The sequence below is a fragment of the Nannospalax galili genome, unplaced genomic scaffold (genome assembly GCF_000622305.1).
Source record: "Nannospalax galili isolate Female #2095 unplaced genomic scaffold, S.galili_v1.0 scaffold34, whole genome shotgun sequence".
Taxonomy (NCBI): domain Eukaryota; kingdom Metazoa; phylum Chordata; class Mammalia; order Rodentia; family Spalacidae; genus Nannospalax; species Nannospalax galili.
The window spans coordinates 6,526,537-6,549,378 of NW_008338996.1; the positions used below are offsets into that span (position 1 = coordinate 6,526,537).

The window sequence follows — 22,842 nt, forward strand, 5'->3', positions numbered from 1 at the left end:
CTGCCAAATCTAATTCATGCTGCCTATATACTCCTGGGTATGAGTACATCCACTGGAGCATGGTAGACCTACCAGAGGAAATGTGCATTAAAAAAAATTATTTTATTTATTATTTTTCTTTTGTGTGTATGAGTGTAATGCCTGCATGTATGTAAGTGTGCTTGTGTTGTGCCCTGCCCATGGAGGCCAGAAAAGGTGTCAGATCCCGTGGAATTGGAGTTACAGACAGTTGTTAGCTGTCATGTGGGTGTTGGGATTCAAACCCAGGTCCTCTGCGAGAGCAGCAATGCTCTTAATCACTGACATGTCTCCAGCCTCAGAATTGTGCATTCTTAATGATCCCTCTGTATAAAAGAGGTTCCATGATCAACATTACCTTCACAGAATCTCATAATGTATTTTAGTCTATTTAATATGCTGATAAATTACAAGGTGTTTCTCACATTTACTTGAAATGAGACATTTTATACAGATACACACATATGTCACATAATGTTTATAAACACCCATGCTAACATGTTAACAACCAACAGTCTATGCCAAGGTCATCAAGCATTAAGAGATGGGTAATAAGTGTGTTAGACTTCTCAAGTGGTCTCTGTTAGAATTGTTCAATTCTACTCCACAATTCAAAAGCAGTTGCAGACACCATGTTACAAATGGGCTGAAATGAAGTTCATTGACCCTGACCCTTGGTCTGCAGGCATAGAATTTCTAGTTTATAGAAAGGCTTTCACCTTTTAAAAAATATTTTATTTATTATTTTTATTTTATGTGTATGAGCATTATGCCTGCATGTAGGTAAGTGCACCATGTTGTGCAATACCCACGGAAGGCTTCCACTTTTCATATTCAAGTCTCACAACATGCCTGTGAGGTAACCACAGACAACTGCTGTGCAAGGTGGGAAAGTAAAATGATGAGCTGTCTAGCTGGTGGACTTGGGGAGGGGGGATCTAAGTGCAACCTCTTGCTTGTAAGGTAGAGGAACATTGAAAACCCAAGAGAGAATTGAGAATGTGGCAAAGAAGTAGAACACAGATAAATAGCTAATTCTAACAAAAGCCCATAGTCAAAGACAAAACTTCTGTTCACTTTGAAGAAGTGGCCAGTAAGTGGAGACCAGAGCTCCAGGGCGTGCATTATGGTAAGAAGCATCTAAATGCTGAGTTCGTATGACCATCTCCTTTCTCCCTCTAGGAGATATCAGGTATGACGAGGCCATGGGTTACCCCATGGTACAGCAGTGGCGTGTCCGGAGCAACCTCTACCGTGTGAAGCTTAGCACCATCACCCTTTCAGCAGGTGAGGACCGCTGCCCGGCCGGCAACCAAGGGACTTCAAGTCATTCAGCACATGGTATCAAGGGCTTATAATATCCTAAGCCTTGGTTGGCACTGGAGATGCTGAGGAGGTAAAGGAATATCTAGGGAGAGGAGCCAAGCTGCCAGTGACATGCCAACACTGCTGTAGGGACAGCACAGGAATGGGATACATGTGACACAGAAGGAGCTTCTTGGGGAAGGGATATCTGAGCAGGATGAGGGAGGATGGACAACAGAGAAAGGGAAAACAACAACCTACATCATGGATCTATTCTAGAAGTGTTTCTGGCTTGTGGATTTTATCTTCTTCTCTGCTCCAAGTCCTGGCCTGCATCCACAAAACAACAACATGTATCCCTACTCCTCCCCACCCTGTGTACATGCATACTTTATCCATATGAGTCCTGAGCTTCAGAGCAGAGAGAACACTTTATAGTTCTTGAGAATGGATGTGTTTGTTCATACATATATGACATTGCGCTTGATGTGCTGTCTGCCAAGCTCTCCCTACCTGGGGAACTCACGCTGAACTCCTCTTTGACACCTTCTTCACTCTCCATTCCTCAATAAACAACTCAAAGAATTCCGGGTGCTGGAATACCTCTAGCAAAGCACTAACAAAGTGTTCAATTCATGCTTGAATCCTGTCTCCCCATCTGACCTGAGAACAAGTGACATGCCCTGAGATTTGCTTATTCTGACATCCAGAAACTCACGTAGAATCAGCACGTTGTTAGCGCTCATGCTTGATGGAAGAACCAAAAATAAATAAATGAAAACTGGAGAACAAGATATTCAGTAGAGGTCTCTGCAAAGACAAGTCTGGATCCGGGGTTTTCTATTCTGATCCTTACCACACTGTCACTGGCTTACCGTTAGTGTGTCCCCTAATTATCTCTGAGTTCTTATCTTCTTATTCCTTTTTTCAATATCACTTTGTTCATCAACAAAATGGAGCTCTTTCGACCTGGGGATGGGACGGTTTTACCCTTCGGGAAGTACAAACAGTAATTGTTTCTGACATCTGTCAAGCGCGTTATAATGTTTCACATCTTATGACTTGCAGCAGTCCTACAAGGAAAGCAATATTTAGCCTAATTTTCATCAGATAAAGAAACTGAAGGACAGAGAGGTTAAATAACCAACCCAAGGTCATACAGCTAGTTAGTGCCAGAAGAGAAAACAGAGCAGGGATTTGATTGCATTTTTTGTCTGTCCAGATAAAGAGCCACAGGGCATCTCCAAGGTATTGCCATTTATTACTTAACAGAAAGCATCTCATTATTAATCTTGCTGTATTAATTACCCAGTTGCATGAGTTAACAGGTTGATGGAGGGAGGTGGTTTTAATCAAGCACTCTTTCTTTGAGCCCTATTTCTGTTTCCCCACCACCGCCTCACCCTGCACTTGTGAATATAACTGTGATGTTCCTGTTAGAACTACAAAGGTGTACCTGCTTTAATTAATCAGTAATGGTGTTCCTGGAAGCTCCTTGTAAATCAAATGTTGGCAAATTGGAGCTCATTTTCGATGCTGGAAAGGTGCTTCATCTTTGATGTGGCATGGCAGTGGCTGTTATAATAATCATGGCTGGTTGTTTGCTATGTTCCAAAAGTAGGTGGTGTGCCTGGCTGGAGTGTGTGTCGGGAAGATGCATTTGCAGATTTAGAGACAGATGAGGAGGGCTTCTGTCTGTAAAAGTCACAAGTGTTCAAAGTGCGGAGAGCAGGTGTTCCAGACAGGACCATGTGGAAGATTCCTTGGGGAAGGGATCACTTCACCAGGACTTAAAGCATGAATGTATACTGGGAGGGAGGCAATTTCAGGTATGGGGGCAGAACAGGCTTGAGGGGCAGTGAGCATGTAAAGGAAGAAAGGATGAGGGAATGCCAGGTCCTTCTGAGGGCAAACAAGGAACTGGGTTTGACTAGAAGGAAATCCTGGTGTGTACAGCTTATGAAAGATGGTTTGGGCATTCCTGAAGTCCCAACTAAGGTCAGGGCTTTGACCAGTGACAGGCAGGAGCTCAGGAAAGGCTCTAAGGATGGGAGAAGTAGGTAATTTTAGAGGAATAATAGTGGACACACAGGAGAAGGAATGATGACTATGACCCCTGGGCCACATTTGCTTAGGCTTTGTCCTCCGTCCTCCTGCAGTATGCATCAGTCACTCCCAGTTGGTGGGATATCTGGGGAGAGAACTGTCAACAACTGCACATGTTCTAGGAGATCCAGCTTGTTGTTTGTGAGCCTTTAATGGCTTTGCCAGATCTCTAGCCCAGATTCAACTATTAAGGTAGATGGGGGACCTCGGAGAGCCCTTCCCTGCGTTTGCTGTTCTCCAAATGATCTAAGTTTGAAAATCAAAGCAGAATCTTTTGGGATATCATTGCCCTGCCTGAAACTTCTCTAGGACTTTCTCATACCAAAGCTGAGTTGGTGGATTTGGAGAGAAGAATGAGCTGAGTAACTGAATACTGAAGGGACTGAATGGGACTAGACTCCCATTGCTAGAAGGTCCTAGAAGGAGCTCAGCTTGAGGAGAGGGAGGGAAGGAGGAAAAGCTGCTGCTGAGGGATGGCTCTGCAGGTCTCGTGTTAGGTTCAGAGGACTCCGGCATACAGCAAGAATCAGGAAAATTCCACGGCAATCTAGGAAGACAAAATATTTCACTGTCTTAGGGAAGTGAGGGCAGGGCTAGAAAGAGAGACGATGTTTCAGGAAACTACAACAGGCAAGGCGTGTGTATTGAGCTAGAACACATACAGCCCCGGGACTAGTAGTTTACTCAACACATGCACTTTGGAAGAAAAAACAAAAGTGTGTTTGAATCCAGCTCTTTTTAGCTAGAGGATCAAGACATATTATTTACAGTCTTTCAGGTTTGACTTCTCATTAGGTTAACAGGGGTGTTGGTGCTCAACCCTGCCGTGTTTGGACGAAGGTCAAAGTAGATAAAGAGAGTTAAAATCAGCTGGTGGTATGCTCTATTTGATATACATTAGATATGAAGTCAGTAGACAACAGCTTTGGCTTTCTGACTGTGCCCTTAAAGTCACCATTATGTAGGTAAGCAAGTTTGGGTCCTCCTCTTCTGCAGACCCTCTAGGTTATAGCACACTCACACACACACACACACACACACACACACACACACACACACGGGGGGGGGAGAGATTCTCTGCTATATGCATATACAGATGGAGCTGTCAGCACTCTGCCAATGAGGTCTGGAGGATGGTTCCAGATCCTACTGGAAAGAGCTCTTACTAGACTATGATTTTCTGGCCACCAGCTTCTGAAGTCTAACCACCCACACATGCTCCTTTCCCATCCAGGCTTCACAAACGTCCTCAAGATCCTGACCAAAGACAGCAGTCGGGATGAGCTGCTGTCCTTCATCCAGCACTATGGCTCCCACTACATTGCAGAAGCCCTGTATGGCTCTGAGCTCACCTGCATCATCCACTTCCCCAGCAAGAAAGTCCAACAGCAGCTGTGGCTCCAGTATCAGAAAGGTAAGCCTGGAGGGCTTGATGGAGGTGGTGGCCAGGTGCAGGGCAGAGGAAATGTAACCAAGGAAGCAGCTAACACTCATCAGATCTAAACACTGGTTCCTACTGCCTATAGGCTGTGGGCTTTGGCAATTCCCTGACCCTCTCTGGGCTGCACTTTACCTGACAGAAGGAGGGAGCATGGTTTCTTAGGATTATTTTGGGTCAGGCATTTTGGCTTTTGTCTTGTACTGCAGGTTTTCTTTACCACTCTGTCCTCCTGAAACCGTTGCCAGGGATCAGTGCTGTCTTTATGGCACTTTCTCTTTAGGCTTCTCTAGAAAATACTCCAGGAAGCGCTCTCATGCCTAAAGGGACAGTTTCAAGTCTCCTCACAGAGGGGCTACTATCCTCATCGAGGGTCACCACTGCATCTTATTTCCTATCAACAGATTTGGAATTCCCCAGCCCCAGGTGGCCTAGTGCAGAAGGCCAGTCTCTGCCCTTGACCTTTCAAAGGTTTCCCTTCCTATGAAATGTGCACTAACAAAGCTATTCTTATCTACTTACCACATATAAAGGGGAAGGCAATTTATAGACTAGCATTTTGACACAGTTAGAAATATTACACACACATACATATTTATTTTCGTGTGTGTGTCGTGTGTGCGTGTGCATGTATGTGGAGACCCACGGCTGACACAGGGAGTCTTCCTCTATCACTTTCCTCATTTTTCATGAAGGCAGGATCTCAGCTGAACTCAGAGTTCACCCATATAGCCAATCCAGTAATCTTTTTACTCAGGAATCACCTGTTTCTACCTTCCAAGTACTAGAATGGCAAGCAGGCCACTATGCCCACCCACTATTCATGTGGGTGCTAGTGATCCAAATTCCAGTCCCCATGCTTCCTGTTTGTACAGCAAGTGCTTTGACCACTGAGCTATTTCCCAGCCTGTATGTATGTATTTTAATGGGCAAGTATATTCACACCTCCATTTCATACTTGAGAAACTGAGTCTCAGTCAAATGTCCATAGACACACAGCTAATGAATAACAGGGCCAGAGTTGAAAATCCACAGCTACTAAAGCCCATGTTCTTTCCTTTCAACCACACTAAGCTGCTTCTTGCTGTAGGTAACACTATTAACATTGTTTAATTGTAAAAGAAAGGTTCTCAATTGATGCAAAGGGTAAGGAGTGATAATACAAATCTTTCATCTTCTTCATGGGGCTCAAACCCCCTAGCTCCAAGAACTATATAAATCTTAATTCCAAATCATAGAATATGGGAACCATGGGGCCCTTAAAGTTTTCACTGAGCTTAGCACCCCAGTTTGGCCATTGGGAAATTGAAGTCGATGGGAGAAGGAAGCATGTTCCAAGTCACATAGCTCCAGTGTCAGGGCCAAAGCAGAATGAAGCTGTCTCACAGCATCTTTTAGTGCTTGTCAGCTCCTGACTATGCTTGATGGGATGGAGCCCCTGTACCTACCTTTGGCATCACCAGAACCTTTCCTTTGCCTCTGGGGGCTTTGTATCCCAAGCTGCTCTCACCCCTGCCTGCTTTCTGTGTAACTGTGCAGGGCATGGGTGGTTTATAGGCTCAGAAGACATAATTGAGTTGTCTGGGAATAGCTCGGTTTTATGGTTGTGACAATGACAGTCTTTAAGGAAGTGCATTAAATCAATAGAAGTCTCATTGCACCACCCTATAAATAATGTGACACATCATTAAGCAGGGCAATAAGCTTCAGGACTTTGAAGTAATACAATTAGGTTATGTTTATAAAAACCTTGCTCACTGTGGCTACTGAACTAATTTGCTTCGTGCCACATTCAGGGCCTGCAACACGACTGTGATGCTAAATGTCACTCCATCTCCATCCTTGGTTGCTTTCAAGACTTGCACTTTCTTGATGCCAAAAATCCTATTCTTTGTAATACAAATGGAATTTATAACAAGAAAGATGGGCGATGGGGACAGAAAGAAGGCTGAAACTACAACTGGGGTCTTTCCTACAAGGCCTTGTTTGCTAAAACTTTCTCGCTGAGCTTGGTGTTGTAGCTTTTGCTCTCTCACCTTGATTCTGCAGATGCTTTAATCCCTTCCCAGATCCACATTTGCTCCAAGAGGACCACATGGATACACTGAGACCAGTCTAGGTGTTCTGTGTTTCTCTCCACCTCTGTCTGCTATGACCCACCTAAAGGGCACACCAAGCAGTCTAGGTTTATTTATGTTTATGACTAATACCAGGGAGTGGCAAAATTAAAAGCAGTAACGCTAGGAATTTACCTCAATTTTGGTGGAACCCTTTAGATGCAGAGACAATTGTCACTTTTCTTCCAAGCTATCAGTCGTAGAACATTGACATGTGCTAAACACTGGAACCCAAGCAAGGATGAATCTGGGGTTGGGGGATGAAAACTCTTGGGGCAGAGTTTGTGGGCAGACGAGCTCAGGCAGCATTAGAGTGGGACAGGTGATATTTTACTTCCGGATTCCTCTTCTTATAGACCTATGGGTGACCTCTTGCCAAGTATGTCCTAACTCTCAGATTCCTTATGTAAAATGAGGGATAGAAATTCTGTTTTATAACATTTGGGAGAATGAGGTGAAGTGACACAGATAAAATGCCTGATACTTAGTAGGTACGTGAAAAAGAGTAGTTTGAAATAAAATGAAAATTGTAGACATCAGCTGGATTCTAGTCCTGGATCCAGCCCTGGCTCACGTGCCATTTCAACTTCCATTTCTCCCTGTGACATGTGCCACTGGAAAAGGGCACATTTGCAAATGTCTCTTCAACAGAGCAGGAGTGGGTGACTTTGCCTGGCCTAGAAAGTCTAAGCTAAAAGGGTTGATGAAGGAAAAGATCAAGCAGGGCCAGGAACACAGCCATGAACATTTTCACAGTCCTTTGCTGTTTCAGGTGGTCGTCATGTGATCACCTCATCACATCAAGCGCAGAGAGTGAGAGCGCTCATAGCTCCCTTTGCAGAAGGAAGACAGAAAGCTTGGGGGAGGAAGTGGTTTCTCTAGACCATACTCCAGTTACCGCACTACAGATTGAACCCCAACCTGAGCCTACGGCTGTCTTCCCTAGAGTCAGCATCCCTGGACACTAGAAACAAATATCCCAGCCGTTGCCAGGAGAAGTAATGCTAGATCCCTGATCACTATTATGATCTAGGAGAGTCATGTAAATTACACGGTTGAAGGTGCCAGATTCAAATACTTTCTAAGAAAGGTTTTACTCTCATTCTTTTAAGTGCTTCTAAGTATGCATTTGCACATGAAAACTGCTCCAATTTTATCCTTCCTCAGTTCTTTGGTTAAATTCCTCATATACTCCTATTCCAGGTGGCTGGGCACCTCAGTAAACAGGTGCAGGTTCTGTCCCTATTGTTTGTTATCAGCATGCTTTAATCTTTCAATACTTGATCATTTTGTTTTAAAAAATATTTTATTTATTAATTTTTTATGTGTACGAGTGTATGGCCTGCATGTGTGTAAGTGCACCCACGTGATGCAATGTCTGCAGAGGGCGGACAGAAGAGGGCATTGGATCCCCTGGAACTGGAGTTAGCTGCCATGTGGGTGCTGGGAAATAAACTTCAGTCCTCTGCAAGAGTAGTCAGGGCTCTTACAACTGAGCCATCTTTCCAGCCACTTGGCGTGTTTTTGATCTATTAGTAGATAGCTAGGAAAAGGGCGGTGGCTAGCACATGATAGTGACACCCAGATTTTGACATCATGACCTATAGTCTTTATGTATTAATTCTGACCATTTGAGGAGTGACCATTGGGATTACTGAGGAAGAACTCTGGTCAGTTAGCAAGTCTCCTATAGATACAAAAAAGGGCCTGAGAACTTTCTTTTCTGTAAAACTAAAAGTTAGCATAGTAGTCCCTGTGTATGCCAAAGATGAGTGGAGAAAGATCCAAACAAGTAGAAAAAAGTTATTTATGACCAGATGGGGACTTTGGCTTCCTACCAGTCTAGAGGAGACTGGAGGAGTAGGCAGGTCAGTGAAGTGGAACCTAAACTAACACTAATCCAGGAAAAGGTGAGCCCTAGAAGCAACTGAGTATCTAAATTCATCCTTGGAGGCTCCAAATTCCAGGCAAGATTTGTACAGAAACTGCTCAGCCTGTCAGGTTCCAGTCATCATCACCTTTGTCCACATGCCTGTAGTATTTGCAGTACATATTACTGTGCCCTTTCTTGCCATTGGGGTCCACCTCATCCTTTGCCTTGCTACCTCCCTTGATGCTCTGCCTGTCTGTGATTTCATGCATGAGCCTTCAGGCATGGCTATATCTGTATAAAAAGTCAGTGGTGAATGATGTGTTCCTCGTTTAGAGATAAAACACAGGCTTCATAGTCAGATGGACTCTGGTTAAAATGCCAGCTATGTCTGTGGCCAGTTGTGTGTCACAAGAAAATTGACTCTCTGAGATCAGTTTCCACATTTATAAAACACAGGGTGATTGTATAGGGGGGCTAAGAAATAAGTCAAAGCTGAGTGTAGTGATGCATGCCTTTAATTCCAGCATTAGGTAAAGACAGACAGATTTCTGTGAGATCCAGGCCAACCTGGTCTGCATAGCCAGGCCAGGTGGGGCTACAGGGAGACTCTGTCTCAAAAAGACAAATTGAGAGGGCAGTTAAGCAGTTCAGCAGTTAAGAGCACTGGTTGCTCTTGCAAAGGACCCAGGTTTGATTTCCAGCACCCTCATGGCAGCTAACACCTGTCCGTAACTCCAGTTCTAGGGGACCCAATGTCCTCTTCTGACCTCTGTGGGCATTGCATGACATGGGTACACTAATATACATGCAGACAATATACTCATACATATAAATTAAAAGAAAAATAATAAATAAAATTTTTTTATGAAGACGAATAGCTTGGGAGGCAGAGGCAGGTGGATCCCTGTGAGATCAAGGCTAGCCTGGTCTACATAGTGAATTTCAGTCCAGCTGTGGCTGCAGGGAGACAAATAGACAAAAAAGAAAACATAGGTCAGTGGATAGATATGTCTAACACTGAATTGGGCAACTAATTATTATCCATTATCCCCATCCAACCACTTCCTCTACCCATGGCTACTACATCCTTTAGCACCACAGTGTTCCCCGGTGTGCATCCATGAGGTGTTCACGGAGGTATGAATGAGAGGATATAATTTATAATTCCCTCCCACCACTTGTCAGTTGATGGAGGAAGAGGAATGGGTCAGATTGGGCTGGGGTGGAGAAGAGCCTCAGTGAGTTCAGCTGAGGTTGTGGAACCAGTGGAGGAAGCTCAACAGGTGGCCTAGAGAGGTGCCAACAAGGGTGGGTGACTCTTGTCATCCCTTGCCAATTTCTACCTAGGCAAGACAGTGACAGATACCTAAAGTGTCAATCCGATATGCTTCCTAATTTTCAGCTGTCTTTATTTCATGGAGAAAGTGACTCTGTACATTGATGGGTGTGGATATGTGAAGTAATTGCTCATTTCTCTGTGAATGAACAGAGAGAGAAAAGGAAGGTGCAGGAGGAGGAGCAGAAGATGGAAGAGGAAAAGGAGAGGGGGGAGGAGGGGAGGAGGGGAGGAGGGGAGGGGAAGCAGGAAGAGGAGCAAGAGGAGGAGCAGGAAGAGGAGGAGGGGGGAGCAGGACGAGAAGGAGGAATTGAGAGAAAGGAAAACCCAAATCTAAACAGAATTGGAGAAATAGAGTCTAATAGCAAAGAAATTTAAACCATAAACAGGCCTTTTCCAAGTGTGTGGCCTCTCAGCCTTAGGGCCCTGTGAAAGGACATTGTTTAGCATTCCTCTTGAATTCTCCTGAATCCGTGGTATAGAGATGTCCCCCAGATAAACACCTGTCTTCAGTTTTAGAAGGCGTTTTATCTCTATGAATTTTTCCAAGCCTGTCCTAGAGAATGCAGTTTTTGCATTTGAATTACAATGCACTTTTGAATGGTATCTGAAACATTCATTCCTAGGCTATTTTTTGGAAGCCTGTGGCTGTTTGAAAGGCAGATCAGGGGTTGAGGGTATGGTGGGGAGAATGCCAAGATGTAGTCAAATGTCACCTCCTCTTGTACTGACAGGTATGGCCAAAGGGCGATGTGAGCTAACCTACTCTCCAGAGCTTTCTGTTTCCTGAGGGAAGTTGCTTCAAAGACAGCAACAAGACATGAAAGACTTGTTCTGAGGATCTGAGACTGCCAGGGTGCTGGCTTACTTCCCCAGTAATTTCAAAATCTGGGGGCAGTTTTCCATTCCCATCTTGCCTGACCTTTCAGTAGCATTTGACAGGCTACTGCCTCCAGCTTGATGTATTTCTGTGTCTGCTTCTGCAGAACCACAGCTTTCCTAGGTTCTCACTCCCCTTCCTGCCTGTTGCTCTGTATCTCCCTTTGCAGGCTCATTCTCTGCCAAACTGGTAAATGCTGTTACATAGGAGACCAGTTGTTTAGGCTTTCTCTGTGTAATGAAACCTGCCGTGTCCTTTGGTATACCCCTACACTATTTCCTCTCACGTTGTCCCTCTGGCCCCAAGCATTCCTCTGACATTTACTATCCTGCTAACTCTCTTTCTGGCCCAAACACAACCCCATACAAGCCAGCACCTTTTCTAGAGTTCTAGTGAAAAGTGCCATTATCTGTTTAGAGGCAAATCTAGAGCATGGGAAACCTCAGGACCTCCTTTTCTCTTACTTCTCCATCCCACTTCCAAACCATCCCAGCTCCTATTAACTCCTATTTCCACATAGCTCCTGGCTGTTTTCACCTTTCCACCTCACTGTAGCCTATGTACCCCATGTCACCACAGCTTGTGTAAGCTGTAGCATTAATCTCCTACCTGAGGCCACTCCTGTCCCTCATTAACCCACACCACACAGCAGTCCTGAGGATGTGAACAAGTGCCAGGGTTTTCCAGAGATACTAACAAGATGAACATGCATGCATATGAGAGACGTAGGTATAGATATAGTATGTTGAATTAGCTTACACAATTATGGAGGCAGGAGTTCCAAGACCTGTAGTTGGCAGGTTGGAGACCCAGGTGAACTGATGATTTAGTTCTAGTCTTAAGTTCAAAGGCCTACGGGCCCTGAATGGTGTTAGTTGTAGTCTGATGACTGGCAGTTTAAGGCCCAAGAATTCTGAGAGTAGGAAAGATGAGCATCTAGTTCAAGGCACCTAGGGAAGAGGAATTCCTCCAGCTCACATGTCAGCATGAGTGTTCTGTTGAGGTCTTAAACACTTAGATGAGCACCACTCACATTAGCAAAGGCAGTCTGATTTATTCAGTCCAATCATTTAAATGGTGACCTTATCCACCATCTCACAACACCCAGAGTAATGTTTGACCAGACATCCAGGCTCCTATGGCTCCGTCAATTTGACACATAAAATTAACCATCACAGACTAAAAATGGAGGTCCTGTTGTGTTATTGTTTGAATTCAGACAACCAGAGGCCTTATCATTGCACTGAGAATAATTTCTGAACACCTTCCCATGGCCTTAAGGCTCTGCAGGTATCATCTGTCCTTCAGATCCTAGAACGATCTGCAGTCCCTTCTGCAACCTGGCCTTCTGCAGTGCTTTTACCTTTTTAGTCTAGGTCACTTCAAGTCAACTCAACTCTAATGTCACTTTTACAGGAAACTCATCAAGAAGCCTCAGCCTTACAGTCTCTCACTGAAGGAGATTCCTTTGCTACATATAACCTCAGTGCACAACTTTCTATTTGCAGTCGATCTCTGTTACCTCACTGGGACCTCCATGAAGGCAGGGACCATCCTGCTTGGTAACCACTGCAGCATCGTGTTTAACCATTGATTGGCCTATAGATACCATTCAGCAATTCAGAAACAAAACAATGGATGAAAATGAGTCCAGGAGAGTCATACATGGCTGAGTATTTTAGGCCAACTGTTCTTTGTATTTGTGCTGTATTGGGGATGAAAGCTTACATAGTTTTCTTGCTGTCTCAAAATAGCCTCTGACTTCAAGAAGAATGAAGAGTTCTAATGTGTGGAAGCCCTTTGTAGATCTGAGAATTGGTTTCAGACTCAGACAGAATTGGCTCCTCCACTTCCAAGTTGCGTGAACTCAGGGTGTACCTCATTCTCCTTAACTAGCATGGGCTAAAATTCTCAGCCTTGACACATTAGTTTTTATTTAGGAACCCAAACAGGATTGGGAGCTGATCGAATATTCCTTTTCTTTTTCCTTATATCCTAGCTTTTGTGCAGACGATTGTAGGATCAGTCTAGCTGTGGAATAGAGTTGTTTCTTATGGCGAGCAGGGAGAGCCTGGAGGAGGTTAAATATAAGCTGGACACCTTCTACTTTGCAGTATGCTAGAGGAGAGAGCCAACTTACTTCTTCTCGAAACCATGCAAAAAGACGATACAGGATGTGGTTCATTAAACACAAATAGGCCCATGAGATTGCTGTTTCCACAAGATGAAATTACCAAAAAAAAAAAAAAAAAAAAAAGCATTTGTTCCCCAGGTTAGATTGGGTCCATCTGGAACAGAACACCATAGTTTTTTTCCTGTGGGTGTGTACCAAGAATAATAATCCTTCCCATGTGCTCAGCAGAGTGCATCTTACAGATTTCTTTCACACACATTATTTCATCCCATTTACTCTTCACAACACATCTGTAAGGTAGGTGTTGTTATCTGCGTTTCACGCTTGAGGGGACTAAGGCTCAGAAGAGTGAGATGGCTTGTCAAGAGTTCACACCAGGGAGCTTGGCAGAGCATAGATTTGAACCCAGGCTGCTTTAATCACGAAATTCGTGTTCATCCAACTATACTACAGCAGCCTTGGAGAGCTCTTTAGATGTTGGCATCAAACCCAAGGGAACCATTTGTTCTCTTGTTCTGTTTCTCTTATCATAGTTGAAAGAAGGGAAGAAAGCTAAGACTCAGTTTAGCACTCAGCTTGAGCAAATGTAGAAATACTCTCTCTACTCACCAATACCCCTCTGTGCAACTTGCTTCCAAGTCTTAGCTTTTAGGGGTGACATTAGACTAGAAAGCCAAAACTTTAAGAAGTCAGAGCTGGAAGGCCTTAGAAATCATCTAGCCAGTTCTGTATTTTTCTTGGGGTCACTGTGATCAGATGGTAGTGAGTTCAGTTAGGGGAACAGTCCCTATGGGAGACAATAAGTTTTACACTGTTGTAAACTAGTTATCTGGACTCTATAAATTTTAAGTGAAGTCAAATCCCGATTCCCTGTCATAGGCCCAATCTCAAACATGCAATGCAGGAACTGAGGATCGAGGTTGTCAGACAGGATGCCTCTCTGTCAGCAGCGTTACATTAGGGAGATGGAGTTTCCTTGGACATGACTGTAGGGCTTTTGTCTTCTTCAGTCCTTAGTGAGAAGAAACGGCCTGGACAGGCCACACAGACATTAAAGCATCCACCTTCCCCAGGTCAAAAATCAACTGGAGAGCAGCCCTGCCCCAGCTCTCACTTTCTTCTCCCTCTCCCTCTCATGCTTTTCCTTGTTACTCCTCACTTACTCAGAATTCTAGAGCAGTGTTTGGAATTACTAATATCTGCCATGTTCTGTGTGATGGGCTAAGAATGACTGGGTAGGTAAGACGAATCTGCTGTTCTAGAGAAGCTCACAGTCAAGTGGGGAAGATGAGCAGACAAAATGTTTTGGCTATAAATACTGTTATAGTGTGTGGAGAGGTCAGGTGACAAGGAGTAGAAGGCTCAAGGCTGGAAGATGGACCCCTAACTCCCCTGATGAGGCTTCAGAGTTTCTCTCTGGATGTCTGACATAGCACTGGAGGATGGTAAGTGAGTGGGCATTTGCATCAAGAAAGTGAAGAGGATGAAGATTATAAGCAAAATTGTGTGTGACAGAAGACTTGACACTTCTGAATAATGTTCAGATGTCTTGAAACAGTTGAGGATAAGTCCCTGGATCTCCTCAGGGGATCCCAAGGAATGCCATTGGCTTCTTTGATAGAACTTTGAATGCTGCTGTATACGTTTCTTAATAGTTAAGGAAACTTCTGTACTTCTGTGCACTGCTGAGAAATGTTGCAAATAGGAGGGACTGGCTTCCCAGATGCAAATGAAGTAAAAAGCAATGGGTCACTTAGGAAAGTAACAAGGAATAGCTGTGCAATCGTCCCCATCCCGTGGATATTATAAAGATGGCATGAGATCTTGGGATGAGTGATTAGGCTGTATTAGGAATTCAGCTAAGTCAGTCACTGGTGCCCTCTCCTTAACAAAGCTGTAAGTCTCAGTAAATACACACACATCAGGCTGCGTGTAAGACATCTGTCCCATCGCCAGATGTTTTCCTCCTCTAAGCCCCAATTACCTCAGTCCTTAAAACGAGCCTAATAATGCTTGTCTTGCAGTAGTGTTATGAGAATTAAATGAAACAATGTTTGTAACATGATTATCACTGCACCTGACATATAATAAATGCTTGGGAAATGTTAGCTATTATTATTATCATTTATTATTATGAGACATAATTAAGCCAGTGGTGATCATTCATATTATTAGTTTTCCTAAGCAAAAAGCATGATGATATAGCTCTTTCCATTCCTTACTACAGCAGCATAAGATCTATGCCATCTTCTTACTATATTTCCTAAGTAAGCCAAGGATAGTCCTCCCAGACAGCTTTTGAATTTGAGCTCTGCATGAGCCTGGAGGTGGGAATCGAGGAATGCAGTGCTATCAAAGCACCTAGCCTGAACTCCAGGAGTAGAATGCAGGGGACTGTGCTTGCACAGTAGCATACCAAGCTTATGTTGTTCAAGAAGACTATAGGGGTGTGTGTGTGTGTGTGTGTGTGTGTGTGTGTGTGTGTGTGTATTCTGGTGGAGAAAGTGACAGAAGAAAGTGAAGTAATGACTCCACTTTCTAAAGACTAAAAGTCTTTAGTGCCTGCTGTGGTGCATTTCATCACATAACCTCATACCATGTTCATAACAATCCTGAGAGATGCATACTAGTCACCATCTCCCAACAAAAAAACCTAATTTCTGGGGCTGGAGAGGTGGCTCAGTAGTTAGGAGCACTGGCTGCTCTTGCAGAGGATCTGGGTTTGGTTCCCAGAACTCACATGGCAGCTCACAGTCATCTGTAACTCCAGTTCCAGGGAATCCAGTGCCCTCTTCTGGCCTCTGCAGGCATTGCATGGCACCAGCACACATACATGCATGCAGGCAAAACACTCATAGACATAAAAATAATAAAATAATTTAAAACAAAGAAACCTAGGGTCTGTTCATGGCCACATAGCTGGTAATAGGCAGAGGCAGAATACCATCCCATGACTCCAATGTCCACATGACCTACGATATTCCTTTAAAAACAGATGCCATGCACCAGAGCTCACTACATGCAGGAGGTATGCTGAAAAGCTCATACCCACAGCCTCATTTAATTCTTACAGCATCCCTCTAAAGTTGGTGTCTTTATGAATGGGAAACTGAGATGGGGGTATGTGGGAATAAAATATGCAATCAAAAGCCACAGAGCTGGCCAGTGGTTACCTCTCTTGCTCATTTTTCTTGCTCCAGTACTTTCTTCATTTACATAAAAAAGTACTCTCTGTGAAGCATTTTACCCTGCAATAAATCAAAGTACTTAGTCAAGGAGAGTGAAAAAAGAGGCAGACAGAGCAATGTCATTTCAGACCACGTGATACTGACTAGCTAGGTTTAGTAACACCTTGGCTGGGGGTCAGAAGGTAGATTCTAAGCCCGGTCTTAGCAACTGATATGGCCATTGATCCTCTGAGTTAGTGCTCATCCTAGTCTTCATTTGCTGTGGCAATCACAGCCCCAAGCTTTCTCCCTTCGTGTTCTTAGTCCTTCGTATCCTTCTCATTTGCTCTTAACCATAGATGCCAGGAAGATGGGAGCTGGCTCATTTGGGAGATTGTGGCTCAGGAAGTCCCTAAGGTCTGGTACATAAAAATAATTAAAGTTTATAACTGGAAAGATTCTTAATTTACTACAACTACCACTATAGATGAAAGTAATGAAATGAAGAAGAAAACAAATTTGCTCAAAGGAAACCATAATTAGTGCAGGATTTAGACTCAAGCTAGAGATAGCTCTTTCCTGTCTCAGCTGAAAGGCATTTCAAGAGATCATGTTCCAAGGTCTCTCTTCAGCTGTGAGCAATGGCTTTAGCTTTATAGCCCATAGACTGCACAATGGGAGGTACATTCTTGAGGCTTTTCTTCCAACGGTGACTTTACCCAGACAAAGCCTGGGTGAATCTGGAAAGGAAGATGACTTTCAATTTTTTTTTATAGTTAAGAAGATTCTCTAGCGTGAAACAAGTCAGAGAAAACCATTCTTCCCACCTTTGAACTACAGGCCATTGTATATCGCATATTGACTTTGTAATTCTGGGAGACAGCTAGTGACAGGTTCAGAAGGTAACAAAACCAGTTGGTGCTACTATGACCCAAGGTGTTCATATAAATAGCGACATATGAGCTAAGCTGACCTTTCTACCATTATATTGTCCAGAAATAATTGTACTGCCTGCTGTATTTCAGTAGCTGTACTAGATATAGCAGTAAATTAAATGTTTCTCTTCTCTCATGGAATTCATTCTGGTCTTGAAGAAGGGGAAGTAATGGGAAAGTCATGATATAATGTGTAAATACGAGGAGGAGGAAACACAAAGTGTGCTGTGCACGCCTGATACAAACGGTAATGCAGGTTAGTAAAGCTTTCTAGGCACCCGGAAGAGGTCGGACATAAGCCAACACAGGAAGGTTGGGAGAAGAGTGTTTCAAGCAGCAAGAAAAGTATGAGCAAAGCTATTTCTGGGACAGGAAAAACTAGATGGAACAGGATGCTGAGGAAGGAAGAGGGTGATAGTAGAAAAAGCCGAAAAGGTGGACAGGAACCAAGTCCCACAGGGATTTAAAGACCATTTTAAGAGATGTATGCATTACTAGGAACAAGGGCATTTAAAAGTCCCATGTATTATTGTTAGCACTTGCATTTTATGACAGATCTAGTGTGAGGTAGGAGGCTTGGTTTGGGAAGGAAAGAGGTGCATGTGGGATGCCAGATTAGACTCAAGAAAATATAATCTAGGAAGCTAAAGCAGTGTTCCAAGGAGAAAAACAAGAGTATCTTCAAGTTTAGTAGCCATGAGGATGAAGGAAAGAATAAATGGATGGAAAACTATCAAGTTGCTCGTATAATGTATAATGATAAGTTAGCTTTATATCACTATAAACTTATCTGATCTAAACTACATGTGAAGAAGACATTTATTTAGCGTACAGCTTTGGAGTTCCACTGTCTAAAGTCAGCCAGGGCCTTTTGTTATGATGCTGGGTGAGGGGTGGAGAGTGACAGTGAGAGCTTAATTTGGGGGCAAGAAGATACATTGTGAACCAGTCAAAGAAGTGGATGAGGCCAAATGAAGGCTTTGATAACAATGTCTCCAGAAAAGCACTGAGTTACATAAACAAAATCTTCTGAAAGCATGTTACCAACAACCTAGGGACGTTCCACTTGGCTCTGACTCCCAAAGGTTTCATTGCTTCCAAACAGTGACACTCTGAGGACCAAGTCCATATTCATAATGGATATTTGGAGGGCACTCAAACCACATGCAAGCCAAGGGAGATGAGGTCTTTCGGATGGAATAAAGGAGGACGGTAAGAAGGGAGGGCAATCATTAGAGAGGGTTCCGGGCTTCCTGGCTCAAATACCTGAATGATTTCTGGTGTCCCTCAGGTGTGCAGCAAGGGAAAGGGCATCAGGTGTGGACGATCTGAACTCAGTTTTGAGCATGTTCAGTCTCCTAAGGATATAAAATTGGCAGTGAAAGAAAGGCAATTGAGCTGACTGTGGATATATACCAGCCTACTGATAAACAAGGTCAGGCCTAGGATGGAGAGATGCCTTTGCAGCAGACCTGGGTTTAACTCCCAACATCCACACAGTGGCTCACAACTACCTGTAACTCCAGTTCCAGGGGATCCAACACCTTTTTCTTGCCTCTGTGACCACCAGGCATGCATGTGGTACACATGCATACATGTGGCACACACGCATACATGCAAGCAAACATTCATAAATCTAAAATTAAAAAGAAAAATTAAAGATTAAGACCTGAAAAATACAGATTTGGGGCTCAATTGTATAAGAAGTTGAAGTCACAGAATAAAGCATTTCCCAGAATAAAAATTAAGTTCCTCTTCGCAATTTGTTTCCCTAGAGAGTATTTCCCGCACCAAACTCTGAATTGTTTCTGGCGTTTTATTTATAGAAGTTCTAGTGCATCAGTCAGGATACCTATGCTGTTCAGTTTGGACCAGGTTCTAGTTGTACAAAATATTATGGGATGTTGAAGAACAACTCTACTACATATTAAGTGGCTAGAGTTCATTGAAGAGAGGAAAATAAAAGTGGATCTGTGGCTAATATCAAAAGAGAAGGGAAGAATAATCTACTTTCAGGGGTTTCGCTTAATTTTTTGTACCTTTATTTAACTAACAATTAGCCTAAGAGCATTCTGTGACTTCTCTGTATCAGCACAAATTTTACTGTCCTAGATCCAACCTCTGAGTCTGGATCAGGTTAAGTGATGTACATATCTAACCCCTCAGCATCTCTTGAGCCATGACAGTTAACTCTGTTTCTTTTGTGTTTACAGAATCATTAAATATGTCAAACAACTTTCATATCCTGGTGATTATAAGATTTATAGATTTAGTCCTTTTAAGTTTAAATATTAAATGCCATGTGGTAGCTCAGATATTAAACTTACATTTTCATTTATCATATTAGAAAGTAATTTTCAATATTCAACTTCTGTTTTTTAAGTTTTATAAGCTTTTATTTCATAAACATTATTTGCTCAAGATTTTAAAATAAAAATTGATGTTTCAGTGAATTGGTAAGACTAAGAATTAAAGATAGTTACTTGTAAATAGCCTCAAACATTGATTTTCAAATTTAATAATTCTAACTAAAATCAATACATATGAACATACACACTTTAAATAATAAATTTTGTTATGATATCATTGATGGTACACATATTAATAAGCTCATTTCATAGATTAAGTGTTCAGAAACTTATTTCCCAATGCCATTTAACTAGATACGGAAACACTGACTTTAAAAACTATGTGTATTGCCAAGCATAGTATCACACACCATTCTTTTTTTTTTTTTTTGCTTTAAAAGAATACTTTGATAATTTCATACATGCATATGAGGTGTTTTGATCAAATCCATGCCCACTCTCCTCTCCAACACCTCCCATATTTCCCCAACAACTTCGTGTTTTTTCTTTCTTTCTTTCTTTCTTTCTTTCTTTCTTTCTTTCTTTCTTTCTTTCTTTCTTTCTTTCTTTCTTTTTCTTTCTTTTTTTCATTTCTCTCTCTCTCTTTCTTTCTTTCTTTTAAGAATGGGGCTTTTTGCTACTCTAACATTACACCTCTGAAGAGATAACCCTAAAATCTTTTAGGGATTAGGTAAGAGCTCTGAAATACTCTTGCCATTTTTGGCCTTTGGAACAGAGTATGTTGCTAAGAGGCCCGAGGACATTTTGAATTTTAGCCAAGAAACTGGCTATTTTTCTTTGGGGTCTTTTTTACCCTAACTGCCTAGCCAATTTTTACCTCCTATTGTTATCACACCAGCCTCTGAAGATGTTACCCAAATTACCAATAGGGAATAGGGACGCAGACTGCTCTGGCTTCTTCCATGCTTAACAGGGACACAGGGTGAGACAATTGGAGTACCCCTTCAGTAGCTCTAACTAAAACACTCCCAAATTGTATAACTCTTATCTCTAGAGGGGAAAAGAAAGTCCTTGAATTGTGAATAGGAGATGTGAAGGAGAAGCAAAGGCAAGAGGAATTAGCATTACAAGTTCTAAACGGAAAACCGGAAAAAAGAACGGCAAATTTGAAATATTCGTATCAGAGTCCATTGGGATTTCTTGACGAGAGCTTCCAAAAGCATCCTTCTATTTGATTCCTCCTCATTTTTCTTTTGTCTGACAAGGCTGGACTCGAGATTGATGGATTCAGGATTTGCTTTCAGGTATTTTGATGGCTGTTGGACTGGTTAGAATCAGTATCAGTTTCCTCTCAAAGGCTTCTAGATAGGGGGAGAAAAATTTATCCATCATTTTAGAACAATAGCTGGTTGTCTCCCTTAGCTACAGGAGGGCACTACAGTATTGCACACCAAGATTTGAAGCCTTACATCTGAGCAGCACTTTCTAATTAGGAACAAAATCATCAATGAGAAATAATTGTCTAAATAACTTCTTATATGGACTTAAACCTAATGTCTGAGAAGTGTAGTCCCTTGAACTCTTAAAGTAATATACTGATGATTTTACTCTTTGGTTATACTTTCCTTTTGGGTGTTTAAGACCATACAGTTGGCCCAAATAAGTCAATTTATTTTTATACTTAAGGTCATTTGAGGATCTGTTCCTCGGGGGTCCCATGGCCTTGGGAGGAGCTCCTGGCTCCTTTCTTTTACCATTTCCATCTATGTGAAGATAAGTCAAAGGTCTTGACCATATCTGGCTTCATTTGGAAGCATGAATGAGATGTTTCCTGTGAGTTGACCCTCCTTTTCATAGACTGGACACTGGTTCAAGTCCATCCCATGGGGTCTCCATGGCCTCCCTGAACAAGAGGACAGGTGACTTACCACAGTTACATGACATTTTGAGAGATGTTCCATAGTCCCCGGGAACTTAGTCAACCTTGTCCTTTAAGTCCTCTGACCAGATTAGTATAGGCCTCAAAGTATCGCTGGTAAACATCCAATAAGGTTAGCTCCACCAGTCTGGTACTTTTAATTACCATGTGCTATGTAGATAAAGCTTGAGTAAAAAACCAAATATTCTCAGATAAACCTTGACTAGATATATATTTGGTTCTTAAACTAGTTGATTAAACTATGACCTTAGAATTTTTTTCTTCGGCCTTTTTGAAACAGGATCTTCCTGTAGCCCCAGCTGGCCTGGAACTTGCCATATAGACTAGGCCGGACTTGAACTCACAGATTTGCCTGCCTCTGACTCCCAAGTGCTGGAACTACAGGCATGTGCCACCATGCCCGGCGACCTTAGAAATTTTAAGATTGTGTGTATATTAATTTTCTCATCCTTTATATATCATAACACACCTACATAGACTTTCAACACTTGCTTAGGCTTTCTCATTTTTTCTATTTTAGAAAATATCTCCATTCCCATATCCTTTTAACATCTTTTACATTCTCATTTTCTTTTTTAAAGTAATTATGAGACATAATAGCATTAACAAATAAATTTTCCATCTGTTATGAGAATTCTTTTCCTAGGGATACTAAGCAATGCTTATTCCCTTTTTTAAGATTCTAGTGTCAAGCTAATGTTTGATTAAGGTTTCCTAGGGAACCAATGAATTTACTGAGCTTACTTGCAGAGATGACTGAGGGGTTGCTGAGGTGTATGAGTGATGTGGGGTAGGCACACTGGAAAGACTTTACCCAGCATAGGTCAAGGCTTCTTTTCCCAGCCTTCCCCAGATTATATACTTTAGTCCTCCCCAAATCCAGAAGACCATGTGTGATTATGCCAAATTATATACAGTTGGCTGTGAAGAGTGGCTGGATACTCCAATGAGGGTCCAATGAACCTGTTTGGCCCTCCTTTAATGAATGAACACAACTGTCAATAAGCCCAATTGTGCCAGTGTTTAGTGATCAGGCACAGCTAAAGTCATGATGATAGTAGTTATTTCAAGCAGAAGAGACTGCTGTTCAGCATCACCTTAATCAAAGGACATAGAATTTAAAAGGATTTGGTGCCAGGATCCACATATGAGGGAGAACATACCTCATTTGTTTTTCAGAGTCTGTGTTACTTCACTTAGTATAACAGTTTCTAGATGCATCCATTTACCTGCAAATTTCATTATTTCATCTTTCTTTACTGCTAAATAGAATGCCATTGTATAA

General features: G+C 42.5%; 1 protein-coding gene across 6 annotated transcripts in view; it reads left to right on the plus strand.

Moving 5' to 3' along the window:
• Positions 1-22,842, plus strand: part of Astn2 (astrotactin 2) — a 1,043,712-nt gene that overhangs the window by 728,594 nt on the left and 292,276 nt on the right. For all 6 annotated transcript variants that reach the window (XM_008833484.3, XM_029563720.1, XM_029563721.1 and 3 more), the window contains 2 exons: positions 1,201-1,305; positions 4,664-4,843. In XM_008833484.3, the coding sequence (XP_008831706.1) occupies positions 1,201-1,305; positions 4,664-4,843 (285 nt within the window). The remainder of the gene's footprint in view (positions 1-1,200; positions 1,306-4,663; positions 4,844-22,842) is intronic.